Here is a 15357-nt window from a genome sequence, read left to right as displayed (position 1 = left end):
TGGCGGCAGCAACGTTTATTTCATGCAGTGGAACAGCTGTCCAAGGCTGAATGAGCTTCTGGAAAATGAGTTAACAGAACTTGTTAGTCTGACAGGTGTGTGTATTCTGGAGGCACACGTAAACCTCCTAGTACATTTATCTCAAGGGTTGGTAGAACAGAAAATTGCACTAAAGATAGTAGATTATGTGGCAACTTTAAGTTACATGTTTATAAACACAAACTGTAACCATTTGATAGAGAAGCTTTGGGGGATGGGGGGTTACTAGTATAATGGTTTGAACCTTTATATTTATTAATATTGTGGCTGTCATTACATTTAATCAGCATCTTGTTTTGGATTTTGTTTCCTTGGTTTTGAGCTGTCATTAAGCTGAAAATCAGCATATTTGCATTCACCAGCGCCAGTCTTTCATCTTATTGCTGCCTCTTAACTGCCCTCTGAAGACTTGTGTAGCTTCCTGTGACACAGGAATTTCCTGCACGGACGAGATTGCTGTGAAGTGTACAAATAACCGTTTTGATTTTGGGTACTCTTATTTCTTCGCTGTCTGGCTGGATTTGAGATTCTGTTTACCATTTCTAAGCATTCTAATTTGTGGAAAGTGCATCTTCCTTGTTGTGTGAGTAGTTCTGTATAATGTTACCGACCTTAAAGAGGAACTCCAGTGAAAATAATGTAATAAAAAAGGTGCTTCATGTTTACAATACTTATGTATAGATTTAGTCATTGTTTGCCCATTGTAAAATATTTTAAATCCCTGATTCTGACATTTATCACATGGTGACATTTTTACTGCTGGCAAGTGATGTAGCTGCTGCTTGCTGTTTTGGCAGTTGGAAACATCAGTAAACGGCTATTTCCCACAATGCAACAGGGTTCACCCCCCATTTTCAATGCAATCAACCTGATTTTTCCAGCACATTCAATCAGATTTTTCATTGAAAATTTTGGTTGAATAAACAGGAAAGTTAACCTATTTGATTGTACTGTGAGATTACAGAATAAACAGTACAGTATCAAACTAAATCCACATCCGTTAGATGGTTAGCGATATTTTAGAGGGTTTTTTTCTGTAACATTTTAAATGTGTAATACCTGGTTATTAAATCTTTCATTATGAAAGGCCTCTTATCACAGTGAATTTTGTCTTCAAATCAGTTGATAAACGGCCATCATTGCTTTTTGATCACCACAGAGTTTGTGGGTTTTTTTTATCTGGCATTCATCCACTTGATTGGGTGAGATTTAGCAAGCTATGTAGTCCCACTTGCCTATGAACTGATTTATATGTGCTAAAAGACAAAAATGAGCAGAAAACTACTTTAGTGCAGGGCTGTTTGGAGGGTGGGGCGGGAGGTTTTCCACCTTTCTGGAACTGATAAATGGAAAAGGGACTGGCTCCTTATACAGCTAGTGCTTTTGATCATCGTTCTAGTATGATGAATTTATTGGAATTACTTTCAGCTATATTTTTTTAAATATTTTATTGGAGCAGTTTTGTTTTTGACTGCTGTGAATATACATAAAGGTGAAAGTGCTTTTGACTTTATTGCTGTGTGGTGCATTGGATGCATCCCTTTTATTGGATTGTTGCAGCTTGCTTTTAATCCTTATGGAACATATAGATAGCAGTGTGTCTGTTTTTAAATCGCTAGGTCTTCTGATAATGTTTAGTCGAAGGTACTGAACACCACTATTAAAGGACAACTGTAGTGAGAGGTGTATGGAGGCTGCCATATTTATTTCCTTTTTAAACAATATCTGTTGCCTGGCAGCCCTGCTGATCTATTTGGCTGCAGTAGTGTCTGGAGCATACCAGAAACAAGCATGCAGCTAATCTTGTCTGATCTGACCGTGTCATACACCTGATCTGTTGCATGCTTGTTCAGGGTCTATGGCTAAGAGTATTAGAGGCAGAGGATCAGCAAGCTAGCCAGGCCACTGGTATTGCTTAAAGTAAACTAGAGATCACAAAATCTAAAGAATTGATATATACCCGGGGCTTTCTCCAGCCCCATAAGCACGTGAGTCCATTGCCAGCTGCGATAACTGGCCATAGCGTCAGTCTGGGTCTACTGCGCATGAGAGAAATTCATCAGAAGGGCACGGACATCTCCACTGTCTAAAATTAACCTCTCCCCTCTCCTTTGCCTAACATAATCTCCCCCCCCCCTCTTTTGCTTAACACTAACCTACCATCTCATTTGCCTAACAATAACCTCTCCTCTGCCTAACAGTAAGCCCCCTCCGCCCAAATCTCCTGTGCCTAGGAAACTATGTGCCTGGAAATAGGCTTTAATGTACAGTAAAGTATGTGTGTGTGTACACCTAGAAACACTTACCAGTAACTTGGTATAAGACTGAGGGGTTTTTTTTTTTTTTTTTTTTTTTTTACTGTAATATGAACACAATCTGAACACAAGACTTGGGTATCTAACTTTTTGGCTGCTTCCACACAGGGACGTTACAGGCGCACGTTAGTGCAGCCTGTAACGCTCCCCAACTCACAGCAATACAAAGTCAATGGGGCTTTTCACACTGCCCACGTTGCGTTACATGTAACGCTGCACGTTCTTCAGAACGTGCAGCATACTATAGCGTTCCAGCGGCTTAAGCCGCGTTAGACTGTTTGCACATGCTCAGTGTTGGGGCGGAGAGGAGGCGGGGAGAGGCCGCTACGTAGCCGCACACATGGCTACTCAATATGCACTGCACTGGTGGCCGCTGATTGGCTGGCGGTACCACGTGATGTGGAGTGTTTCACTCCGCATCATGTGGTCCCGCCGGCCAATCAGCGCCACTCTCACTGCCCTAATGCGGAAAGAGCCGCTTAACCTGCCTGGCGTTCTATTAAGATCGCCAGGGAGGCTGCGGGAGGGTTTTTTTTTAATAAAAAAAAAAACTATTTCATGCAGCCAACTGAAAGTTTGCTTCATGAAAGCCCACCAGAGGGCGCTCCGGAGGCGTTCTTCTGATCGCCTCCGGCGGCCAGAAGTAACACAGAAGGCCGCAATGAGCGGCCTTCCGTGTTTCGCTTACCTCGCCGCCATGGCGACGAGCGGAGTGACGTCATGAACGTCAGCCGACGTCCTGACGTCAGCCGCCTCCGATCCAGCCCTTAGCGCTGGCCGGAACTTTTTGTTCCGGCTACGCTGGGCTCAGGCGGCTGGGGGGACCCTCTTTCGCCGCTGCATGCGGCGGATCGCCGCACTGCAGCGGCGATCAGGCAGCACACGCGGCTGGCAAAGTGCCGGCTGCGTGTGCTGCTTTTTATTTGAGCCAAATCGGCCCAGCAGGGCCTGAGCGGCAGGCTCCGGCGGTACTGGACGAGCTGAGCTCGTCCAGACCGCTCAGCAGGTTAACGCGGCTCACTCAACGTCCTCTACCAACATTGGCAGGCGTTGCGTTAGGGAACGTAGTCAACTATAACGCAACGTCCTGGTGTGTAACTAGCCTTTATGTATTGTCTGCATACAGTAATTTGACGGTCCTCTAATGTACTTGTGAGAATTAGAATAGAGAATTATGAAATATCTCTTTAGTGTTTGTTCCTCCTCATTTGTGAATGAAGGATAAACCATACTCATGTCATTTCCTTTAGTTATATTGCATTTAGTTATGCTGTTAAACAATTTGGCACTTGATCATGTGTGGGTGTTTTCCTTTAAAATCATTACGCAGTTAAGGCCACAAGTGCTATTTTATTGCATCTGTTTTTTGTACAGATGGTAATGTGCAGTCAGCTTGCTCAGAGTTAAAGGAAAACTCCCACCAAGCTCTGTGGTGTGGGTAGTACAGGACTATAATGCTAAAGTCTCTAGGCTTACCTCCTGGTCATGAATTGGTGTAATTGCCTTCTTAAAACAGAAGGAAATTTGCAATAATTCAGTTATAAGTGAAAATTTCTGGTTACCCACAATGCACTACCACTAAATATGCAAATTATCCCTTTTCGCCCTTGTAACCCAAGCAAGCATCCAGAACCGCTGGTTTATAGCAAGCCTATAGCTTTGTTTTACACAGCCATATCAAACCCACGTGTAGACAGCCTGTTTCAGACTTTTGGTCCTCATCAGTACATGGCAGGGATTGATAAGGCTGTATGAAATAGGGCTTGGACCTGGTCATGAGTTTTGCATGTTTAAAGGGTCCCATCCTGTACATCAGGTCAGAGGGCACCTAGCACTGGATGCAATTAGATGGCTAACTATCCCACTAAAGTGCATTGAGGAAACGTCTGTGTAATACTGTTTACTATTAGGCATCCTGTGACTTGGTAGAGCAGTGCTTTGTTTTTTTTAATCTTGCAGAGTTGCCCTGACTGGATAGTCCACGGTCCAGTTTGGCTAAATGAAGATGGCTAGATTGTGTATTGGTTAAGGGTACTACATTTAATGTTGGGAACCAGAGTTTGAATCCAGGCTGGTACTAAGCACCAACCCATCTTCAGCACCGTGGGGTGTATTCATCACATTACTAGTTAGGTGCTTAGAAATACTGCATCAACCCCCTTACTCCCTGGTGGTACCTGGCAATCTCCCTCCCACAGGGCAGTAGTCTAGTCACATGTTCAGCACAAAGAGCCTGCAGCACACCATGATGCAATACAAACCTCAAACTTTATTATGCCATATTCACAAAGAAAAGAAAGGCAGTCCTGCACTTAACCAGTAATGCTTTGAATACCCACCAGGGTGGCTTCCAGACCATGCTGTAAATGGCTGAAGCTCTTTTCAGCTACTTATGTTGTATGGGGGTAAAATTCTTACATGTTTTTAATTTTGTTAGCATTTTAACTGATTTTGATTGCACGGGTTTGTGTGGTAAGTTTAATGAAGATTATAGCAGGGTTCTTTTTCTATCTAAATAACTAGGCTGCATTTTTTTTTATATAGGACCAGCTTTGTATGCAGAGAAACGGTTAATGCTTTGGTTGCTGGATGTAGTGTCGTAGGCTGAAGGCTGTATTCATTTTGGATATTTTTCTTCTAGCTCTTTTACACATTCCTGAGCATAATTCTGCCAAGTCCAGTGCAGCTTACAATTTACATATAACTGGTGCGCATTGAGAGAGTTCATATTCCTCCTTCAGCCTCTGCTGTACTTGATATTGCTTTTTCTTCGTATTAACTCCTTTCTTCACATGTCCACACCCCCCACAGTGGCCCTGTTTGCATGACAGATTAGTGGCTGCTCTCCTCACACCAATAGTAGCTGGGAATCTGAAGGGCTGAAGTCCGTTTCCTGTTCTGTCATTAGAAGACCAGAAGAGGCTCCTAGGGGCATATGGACTATATAGGTGTTCACTGGCTTATATGCTGCGTAACTGCGGAGGTGGCATCCAAACTACACAACCACACCATTAATATGTCAGCACAGATGTAGAGACTGCTTGTCTATATGCTCCTGGACTAGTTTATGCCAAGTACTGAAAATTACCTGGGAACAAGCCCTGACCACTTCTTGTCAGGGCTGTGGAGTTGGAGTTGGAGTCGGAGTCGGAGTTTGAGTCGGAGTCGCATGATTTTTGTACAAAATCTACAGCCCTGTTAAGTATTAGACTAAGGAGTCAGAGTCGAGGAGTCGGAGTCTGAGCAATTTTGGGCACCCAGAGTCGGAGTTGGAGTCATGGTTTCAGAAACTTTGGAGTTGGAAGATTTTTGTACCGACTCCACAGCCCTGCTTCTTGTACTACAGACTGCCACTGCTGTAGTCTGTTTTAGGTTTTCCCATCTGAAATGATCACTAAGGCCCCTAACTAAGGTGTTTGCCGAGCAGTTCAGCTTCCCATGTGCCGCCCGCCACTGCTATTCGGGTGCAATTTAAATGCAGCTGAATTGCAGTGGTTGTAACACCATGCATGTCAAGTGTTGACACTTGGTGGAGTTACTGGGCGGCGGAGGAATGCAACATGTCGAGTCTGCGCTCAGATCTCACTCCGTGGGGGAGCTTCCGGTACCGGGCGCTAACAAGTGCCCGGCCGTTGCAGGAGAGCAGCTGACAGGCGTTGACTTTACCGCTTTTCAGCTGCCCGTGTGAAAAGGCCCTAACAGTCATCGTGGGTGCTGGGTGGCCAACCCTTTACAGCCTAGCAGAATCCTGCTTTAATTGGCTGCAGGATATTGGGGATTGTGTTCAGGGATGCTGTTTTGCTGTTTGCTTGCTATTAAATGGAATGTTTAAATCCACCACCTAGAGATGGTCAATGACATGCTAATAATCTCCAGTTGGTTCAAATTTTGTTAAATCTATGCCACATGTATTACTCAGCTTGGAATTGGACCAGTAAATTACAGTAGTAGATTATTTTGGTTGGTGCAGTATCAAGCTGCATAAAAATGACTTATGTTGTTTATATATAAAAGCTCATTCATCTCATTGACCATCCCTACCTCTCATTCTCTTATTCATGTTAGGTTTGCCAGCTTGCCCACAATTCTCATGAAATTGTTTTTTTTTTTTTTTTTGTATACAACGAGCAGCATGTGGAATAAATAGCTAAAACTCCTCAATAAAGTTGGTCAATAAGATGCAAATATGTGTGGCTTGCATGCAAATGTCATGCATATTGTATGCAGCTTGGAGTTTGGTCAATCAGATGCTCTTCCTAACAGTTTTGATTGGTCCAGTTTCTTGCTGCTGGGATTTGCATGTAAGCTGGAAATATTTGTATGTCCACTTTAGAAGTTCTAAGCTCCTGGATTTTGTTCTGCCAGGGACCATTATCCACATTGTGATTTTATGCACCTCCTGTACTCATCGGATCCTTCAAGTACTCTGCTTTATCCAGAACACAGGTTAATCATCTTGCCCAAAGTTGGCCTCTATCAATACATTACGTGTGTGTTTCTGCCTGTCTCTTTCTGCAATGGGACACTGGCAGCACATATTAATTAATTGGTACCATCATATGTAATGTGTTTTTGTTCAAATTGAATCACCTGACAGCTTGTAGGTATGTTTCTGGACATTGTGTGTTCCTCCATTTATAGCGTATTGTAATGATAGTCAGACGTGTGTGATTTCTTACACTTATGATGCACAGAAATTTGCATGCAGTTGAGCTGTTTTTTATGCTGGGAATAGACGGGTCGATCGGCTAATCTGCCGCTGGATCGACCCCTGCCGCATCCCCGCAGATCGATTCCCGCTCGTCTCCGCCGGCGCTCCTTATCAGCCGCTCGATTCCCCGCTATTGTCCGCCCGCGGGGACCAAGTGGGGAATCTATCCGGCAGGTCATCGGACCTGTCGGATATTATCAATCGAGCCATCAGCGGCTCGATTGATAAGGACTTGATATGCTGTGTATTGTTCCCTGCCCTTGGGCTTTAAATGTAAAAAAAAAAAACTTTTGTACTTAAGCATGACAGCCATTCCTGATCAGGTTTCTATCAGGCCCTCTTTTTTTTTTTTTTTTTTTTTTTTTAAATATCTTTCCTAACTTTGATATGGTTATGGCATCTCTAACAATTAAAATATTGTGTATTCAGTATAAGCCAGAATATGCCTGATTTGGGTATGCTTACACCAAAGATTCTTGGACAAGGGGTGTGTATTGCACCACATAATTGCCCTTAATTTTAGTATTGATGTGCCGTGTCTGACTTTTGGAATATGTTCAGCCATATGTGGTTTCAAGAAAGTTTTTAGTGCTGGTTAGACTGTAGAGACCTGCCTAGTGGTAAATACAAAGCTGTACCTGAACAGCTGACTGAAATGTGGTGCTTAGAAAAACATCCATATATCCTCCTCCTTGCCTGGTAAATTTTTTTTTTTTTTCCCCAGCCACGTTGGGGCTAGTCTCTCACTCTCACTCTCTCACTTTTCTTGTTTATAAATGATCATTCCCCAGTTTACCTGACTCTTATTTGGTACGCACAAAGGAAGTTGCAGGGCATGCTGGGTTGTCTTTTTTTTTTTTTTTTGCTTCTGTACATTTAGTTAGCTCTGAGGGGGAATAAAAAAAGCAAATTAAGACAACCCAGCATGCCCTGCAACTTCCTTTTTGTGTACCAAATTGTGTGTACCAAATAAAAGTCAGGTAAACTGGGGAATGGTCGTTTATAAACAAGAAAAGTAATAGAGATTTTAACTTTTGGATTGCCTGGTTAGCATCTTATATAATACTTGTTTACCAGATAAAACGAAATTGATTTTTTATTTTATGCCCGACAGTTACGCTTTTAAAGCAGGGGTCTCAAACTCCCATTTACCTGGGGCCGCAGGAGGCAAAGTCAGGATGAGGCTGGGCCACATAAGGTATTTCACAAAAAGTCAATCTGCAGCAAAAAAAAACCCCCATTACAAGTAATCCGCCGTGTCCCCGCCGCAAAACGAGGGCTGCAGAGCCCCCAAATCGCCCAGGGGGCAATCCGCCGGCATTTCCTGGAAGGGGCAGCAGAGCTTTCAGCTTCAGCTCTGCCCCTCCTGACGTCAATCACAGCGCATCGCCGCCTCTCCCCGCCCCTCTGTGAAGGAAGAGTGAGAGGGGCGGGCAGAGGCGGCGATGCGCCGCGATTGACGTCAGAAGGGGCAGAGCTGAAGCTGAAAGCTCTGCTGCCCCTTCCAGGAAATGCCGGCGTATTGCCCCCTAGGCGATTTGGGTGCTCTGCAGCCCTCGTTTAGCGATGGGGATGCGGCGGATTACTTGGGAGCACTGAAGCGAACTATAAGGAAGCTTTTGCCGACGCGAGCCACACAATATTGTATCGAGGGCCGCAAATGGGCCGCGAGTTTGAGACCCCTGCTTTAAAGCATACCTTGTGAGATACATATGCTAGCAACATATTCGTTTCTTCTTTGCATTGCAGGGGTTAAAAGAGGTGCCTTTTATCTATGCAAACAAGGCAGTCAAACAGCAGTTGAATTCAGCCTGTTCCTACTGAATAGGAAACTGATGCTGAATGAAACAGATTTTTACCTTCCTGGTGGTATGGGTGAGCCTGTCTCATCCAGAGAAAAATAGCTGAAAAGGGTATGGATGAGTCGACCTTGTCCAGCAGTTTTTTTTTTTTGTTTTTTTCACTCAGGAATCCAGCAGAAATTGAACATCAGGGAGGTTAAATCGGACTGTCATGTCTGCTGTTTAGAATTCAGTCCTTTTAAAACAAAAACAAGACTCCAGGAAAGTTCAGATTTACCACTATTACTCCACATTCAATGTATTCTCATAAGTTTATTTTTCACTTCATATTTGCTTTTTAATAATCATTCATTTTTAAACCTTTTTTTGAAGTCCTGGCATAGTCTAAACATATTAACTAAGCCTATAATTCTTGTTCGTATTATTTTCATGAGTACAAAAGTAATTTTTGTTTTTCCCTTTGCAGAATTCTATTCGACATAACTTATCCCTGCACAGTAAGTTTGTGCGAGTACAAAATGAGGGGACTGGGAAAAGCTCATGGTGGATTCTTAACCCTGAAGGTGGGAAGAATGGCAAATCGCCAAGACGACGAGCCGCTTCTATGGACAACAACAGTAAATTTGCAAAGAGCAGAGGAAGAGCTGCCAAGAAAAAGGCTACTCTCCAATCAAGCCAGGACGGGAATGGAGATAGCCCGGGGTCACAGTTCCCCAAGTGGCCTGGAAGCCCCAGCTCCCACAGCAATGATGATTTTGATAATACATGGAACACGTTTCGCCCTAGAACCAGCTCCAATGCAAGCTCAATCATGCCTGAAGAGGATGACCTCGGGGACTCAGATGTACACAGTCTGGTGTATCCACCTTCTGCTACAAAACTGGGATCTACATTGCCAAGTCTTTCAGAGATTGGGAACTCTGAGAACATGGAGAATCTGTTGGATAATCTTAACCTTTTGTCTCCTAACGCCTCCATGACTGTTTCAACAGTGTCTTCACCTGCCTCAATGATGCAGCAGCAATCCAGTTATTTATTTACATCAGCCAACACCAGTATGGGGTCCCCAGAACCCGAGTACAGGAAATACAGTTATGCTCAAGCTAGTTTGAACTCTATGCCACAGATGTCTATGCAAAGTGTTCCAGACAGTAAACCAGGTTACAGGACAGTGGTCCCATACAGTGTTCCAGGACTTCTTAAGGAACTGCTTACAACAGATTCTCCACCACACAATGAGTTACTATCCCCAGCGGAGTCTGCTGTCTCACAAGCCAGCAGTAGAGTGTTGGGCCAAAATGTTATGATGGCTTCTAATTCTGCAATGCCACCCTATGGCAGCCAGCCAACCCACAGCAAAATGAACACAATTTCCCACACGCATCAACAGCATAATCAACAAACCTCTATGAACGGTCGTGCCTTGCCCCATTCTGGGAGTGCTATGACGCACAGTGCTGGCATTAACCGCCTATCAACAGTGAAAAGTTCATTACAAGTGCCTATGACTCAGCCCCATCAAATGACAACCATGAGTCCTTACACTTCAAGCAGCTGCAATGGCTTTGGCAGATTTGGCATTGTCTCCCAGGAGATGCTGCCTAGTGACTTGGATGACATGTTGATTGAAAGCTTGGACTGTGATTTGGAGTCCATGGAATCCATTATTCGAAACGATCTCATGGAGGATGGAGGAGCAGATTTTAATTTCGATATATTGCCTAACCAAAGCTTTCCTCACAGTGTCACAACCACCACACACAGCTGGGTATCTGGATAACATAAATATAGTAGGTAAGTATACTGAAATATGTAATTGAATACTGTATTTCATTACCTTTACAGCTCAAATTGACTAAACAATTTGAGTTTTAAATGGCTGGAAAGAAGGTAGAAACTTTATTATTACTATAATTATTCTATCCCCAGAGGGATAGAATACCCCTTGGTTGGTATGATAATAAAGCTTGATGGAGAAGGGGGGGGGGTCTTTTTTTTTTTTCCCTTTTACAGTCCGGACAGCCGATGAGTTTGCCACAGAAGCTTGTCTGGTGGTAACTCATCTGCTCTGAACTCCAACTGGAAACAAAACGCATTGCATTGTCCACTCCGAACTGGCCTTTTGTGATCCGGCTCACTGTGAACACAGACTTGTGCTTCCATACTGTGCAAATATACCAGCTTTATTTATTGCTGCCACTATAGGAGAGATTTCCTCACTTCCTGTCTGGCCAAAAACTGAAGGAAATTCTTACAAATGGGGACAGAGGACAGCAATTATGCAAAAGTGATTTTAGCTCCTATCCAAGCTTACTTATTTCTTTTCCTTTAAATTTAATTTTTGTAAATCTTTGTGTTCTGTAAAAGGAACATCTAAAAGTGACCTGAGACATACCATTGTGAATAACACAGGCTTCTGACTACAATATACTATACTCAGGGAGTCAGGAAAGAATAACAGGCCATTGCTTTGCTTTCCTCAACTGTTACAGTTCTAGCATTTATGAAAGTGCCCAGCAGGTACCTGATTTTGCCCTGCGGCAATCAGTGCTGTGGAAACCAGCCCTTATTGTATTTTGTAATTGTAATTTTCCGCATGCCTTTTAAACTCTCTCCTTTAATCCATGCAATGTATTCGGATCACTATGAGATTGCCTTGCTATTACTGCAGTGATAGAGTTGTAATTTATCAATTATGGTTTCCAATCTGATCACAATTGCTACTTGGATCACCGAAATGATTGTTCATTATTGTTTTGGGGAGCCTATTCCAAGTGTTTATAGGTGTCCCCGGTTATGTACAGCCACAGGTACAAGCAGCTTGTTTCCACACAATTACTGGATTATTTCAGGTGCTGAATGAGTAATCCCAGCTCCTAATTACTTGTATGCCAAGAAAGGAATTAGGAGCTCTCCTTTGCGTGCGAGAAGCCAGCTTTACTAATTTGGAGAGCGACTTAAAGGACCTCTGTCGCGAAAATCTTAATTTTAAATACAAGTAAAAATATACAAATAAGTACGTTTCTTCCAGAGTAAAATGAGCCAAACATTTCTTTTCCTATGCTGTTGTCACTTACAGTAAGTAATAGAAATCTGACATTACCGACAGATTTTGGACTAGCCCATCCTCTCATGGGGGGGGCTTTTTCTTTATTTTAAAGCACTTACTGAATGGCAGTTGCTCCGTCCAACTGCCAAAAAAGTGTGCAGGGAGGCTGGCCAGCATCTTTGTATAAAGATTTTTCAGGGAGTGTCTTTATAAAGAATAAAGGCCATGCTGAGAATCCCCTATGGAGAGATAGACTAGCCCAAAATCTGTCGGTAATGTCAGATTTCTACTACTATACTTACTGTAAGTGACAAACATAGGAGAAAAGTAATTTATGTCTCATTTTACTCAGAAAGAAAAGAACTTCTTACTTGTATGTGGTTTAAATTGTAAAGGTTTTCGTGACTGTTCCTCTTTAAAGACTTGGGCCTCTTTCACACTGAACACTGAAAAACGGATGTGTTTTAACTGTTCCATAGTACTGCATTGGGAAAAGCTTTCATTTAAAATTCATATAATGTGAACTGACCCAAAGGGTCAGTTTCCACAGAACTAAAGCCAAAGCATGACAATGGAACAGTTTCCATTGCGTGCTAGTTATGTGGATCGATCCGAGAATATGCAGCATCCACTCCCCCTATCTACTCCCATGAGTGGCCGCATCTCCCGATGCAGAAGTGACACGAATGGGAGCGGAAGTGATGCGTAACCGCTTTGCATCCCTTCCGCTAATGGAAACGGTCCCATAGGGAAAAATGGACAATGGGCTGCACATCAGTTGTCCATTCAGCTATAACTGACAGCAACTGATTCAGTGTGAGTGGGCCGTTAATGGGAACCTGAGGTGAGAGGCTGACATGTTTTTCCTTTTAAATAATGCACATTGCCTGGCTGTCCTGCTGATCTTCTGCCTCTAATACTTTGCCATAGACCCTGAACAAGCATGTAGATCAGTTGTCTGACAAATCTGACAAGATTAAATGCATGCTAGTTTCAGGTGTGTGATTTAGACCCTGCTGACCAGAAAGATCAGCAGAACTGCAGGGCAACTGGTATTGTTTAAAAGGAAATAAGTATGGCCGTTTCCATAGGTCTCACACCTCTGGTTCCTTTTAAAGCAAACTTGAACTGATAGGGATATATAGTGGATGCCCTATTTCCTTTAAATGAATACTAGTTGCCTAGCAGTCCTGCTGGTCTCTTTGGCTGCAGAAATGTCTGAATCACACACCTGAAACAAGTATGCAGCTAATCCAGTCAGACTATTAAAGACAGTCTGAAGCTTAAAAAAAATACCTCTTTTTGCTAGGCAGTCCTGTTCAGCAATAAGGCCATAGCTAAAACGTCGCATCCGCGCTGCAGAATGCTCAATATGCCTGAAATCCTGGGACAAAATTCCATGACTTTCCAGGTCTTGGAATTTGCTACCAGGGGGAGTCAGAGCTTTGCGCTGTAGCTTTGCCTCCAGTCGCGTCAATCTCCGCGGATCTCCGCCTTCTAAGTGAAAGACTGAGGGGCGGGAGGAGGTGGTGATCCGCGGAGATTGATGCAAGCAGAGGCAGAGCTACTGTGCAAAGCTCTGCCTCTAACCGGAAGGAGCCCCAAATTTTGCCCTGGGGATTTCGGGGGTATTGAGCGTTCTGCCGCAGGAATGCAGCATTAGTTATGGCCATATTGCTGAACATGACTTTTAGTAAAAGGATGTATTTTTTTTTTTGTCTTTACAGACAGAGACTCAGTGGAGTAGCCAGGAAATCTGCATTGTTTAAAAGGCCATAAATGTCGACCTCCATATCCCCCTCAGTTCAGTTGTTCTTTAAGTCAGATACCCACTAAAAGATTTAAATGTTATAAATAAACTTGCATAGCCCCTAATTGTGCCCAGGCCCTGTAAACATCTCAGGCTGGTTCCGACTGGAGCTGTGTGCGTGCACCATCCACTCTGCACACACGCCTTAACAATTTTCTATTCTCATCTCAGGATTACTTTAGGCCTTGTTCACATTGCGTTCGACTCACGTGTCCATCCCCGGTGGGCTTTTTTTTCTGTGATTTTCTGCACGTTCGGTCGTTTTTGTGGGCGCTTTTGTACAGGGCTGTGGAGTTGGTACAAAAATCTTCCGACTCCTCGGTTTATGAAACCACGACTCCAACTCCGGGTGGCCAAAATTGCCCTGACTCCTCAACGACTCAGCCCAATACTTAACAGGGCTGTGGATTTTGTACAAAAAACATCGACTCCTCACTTTATGAAATAAACGACTGACTCCTGGTTCCCAAAATAGCCCCGAGTCCTCGACTCTGACTCCAGCTCAGACTCCACAGCATTGCTTTTGTAAGCGCTTTTGCAGAGCACGTCAAGTCTTTTGATACTGAAAAATAAATGCGTTTTTTTTCTTTGTTTGTTTTTAAAAAGCTCATGCACTCACTTGCCAAAGCGATTTTGTGAGCGTTTTGCGGTTTTCCTATACCTTCCATTGAGGCAAATTGCCTCAAAAATGGCCCAAGCACCGCTTTTCAAAGCGGATCGCAAACGAACCGCTCTATGAACTCTCTCTCATAGAGAATCATTGCACAAGCGCTTTCAGGGCGATTTTGAAAATCGTCTGCGTTTAAAATTTTACAAAAACGGACATAATGTGAACATGGCCTAGAGGAGTGTTGGCTATCTGGCTTTTGAGAGGTGTCCACACTGCAACTGCATTATCTATAAATGCCTTTTGGCTGTGAACAAAGTTTTAGCCAAAATAATCCTGCTGATGTCAAATCATCCTGATCAGTTCAGAATCATTTAACAAAATTAAGCTATAAGCTGTCTATAGCTGCATTGCACTGAAACTGATTTAAAGGGAATCTGAACTGAAAAGAAACTTATGAGGTAATGAATGTGTAGTACAGCTAAGAAATAGTACATTAGTAGTAAAGAATCTCATTGTTTACAGTACAGGAAGAGTTAAACTTATCTATGCAAAAGAGCTCTCTGACCCAGCTGGTCAAAGACTGCGCTGTTTTCTGAACTTGTACATCAAAGAAACAGTGAAAAACCGCTTCAGACAAGGTTTTGCTGCAGGGACGTTCAAAGGACAATTGGCTCTACTGTTTCATATTTTACAATGTAGTTTAGTTTGCAAACTGCAAATGTAACAGAATGATCCAATGTTCTAAAAAAGCTATATAACTGAAAATAAAAATAACTTTTCTTTGCTGCTAATGTTTATTAATTATGCGTACTACACATACAATTCATTATATCATAAGTTTTGTTTTTTGGGGGTTTTTTTGTGCGCTTCAGTGTCACTTTAACCACTTTCCCCACCACTACAGTATATCTACGTCAGCTGTGGCGCCCTCCAAGCCACAGCGACGTAGATATACTGACCTGGCTGCAGCCCTGCTGTGCACAGTCGGGTGCTCTTCAGAGCACACCCTCCGGCACTGTCA

The 15357-nt window shown here is 43.2% G+C and overlaps 1 protein-coding gene across 1 annotated transcript in view; it reads left to right on the top strand.

Annotated features, from left to right (window-relative positions):
• Window positions 1–15357, top strand: part of FOXO1 (forkhead box O1) — a 72339-nt gene that overhangs the window by 50065 nt on the left and 6917 nt on the right. Inside the window, exon 2 of the mRNA XM_068267109.1 lies at window positions 9334–10661. Within this exon, the coding sequence (XP_068123210.1) occupies window positions 9334–10647 (1314 nt within the window). The 3' untranslated portion in view covers window positions 10648–10661. The remainder of the gene's footprint in view (window positions 1–9333; window positions 10662–15357) is intronic.

The sequence above is a fragment of the Hyperolius riggenbachi genome, chromosome 2 (assembly GCF_040937935.1).
Source record: "Hyperolius riggenbachi isolate aHypRig1 chromosome 2, aHypRig1.pri, whole genome shotgun sequence".
In the NCBI taxonomy this organism is placed as follows: Eukaryota; Metazoa; Chordata; class Amphibia; order Anura; family Hyperoliidae; genus Hyperolius; species Hyperolius riggenbachi.
The sequence above is the reverse complement of the archived record's forward strand: the minus strand, read 5'-3'. Positions and strand labels throughout refer to the sequence as shown.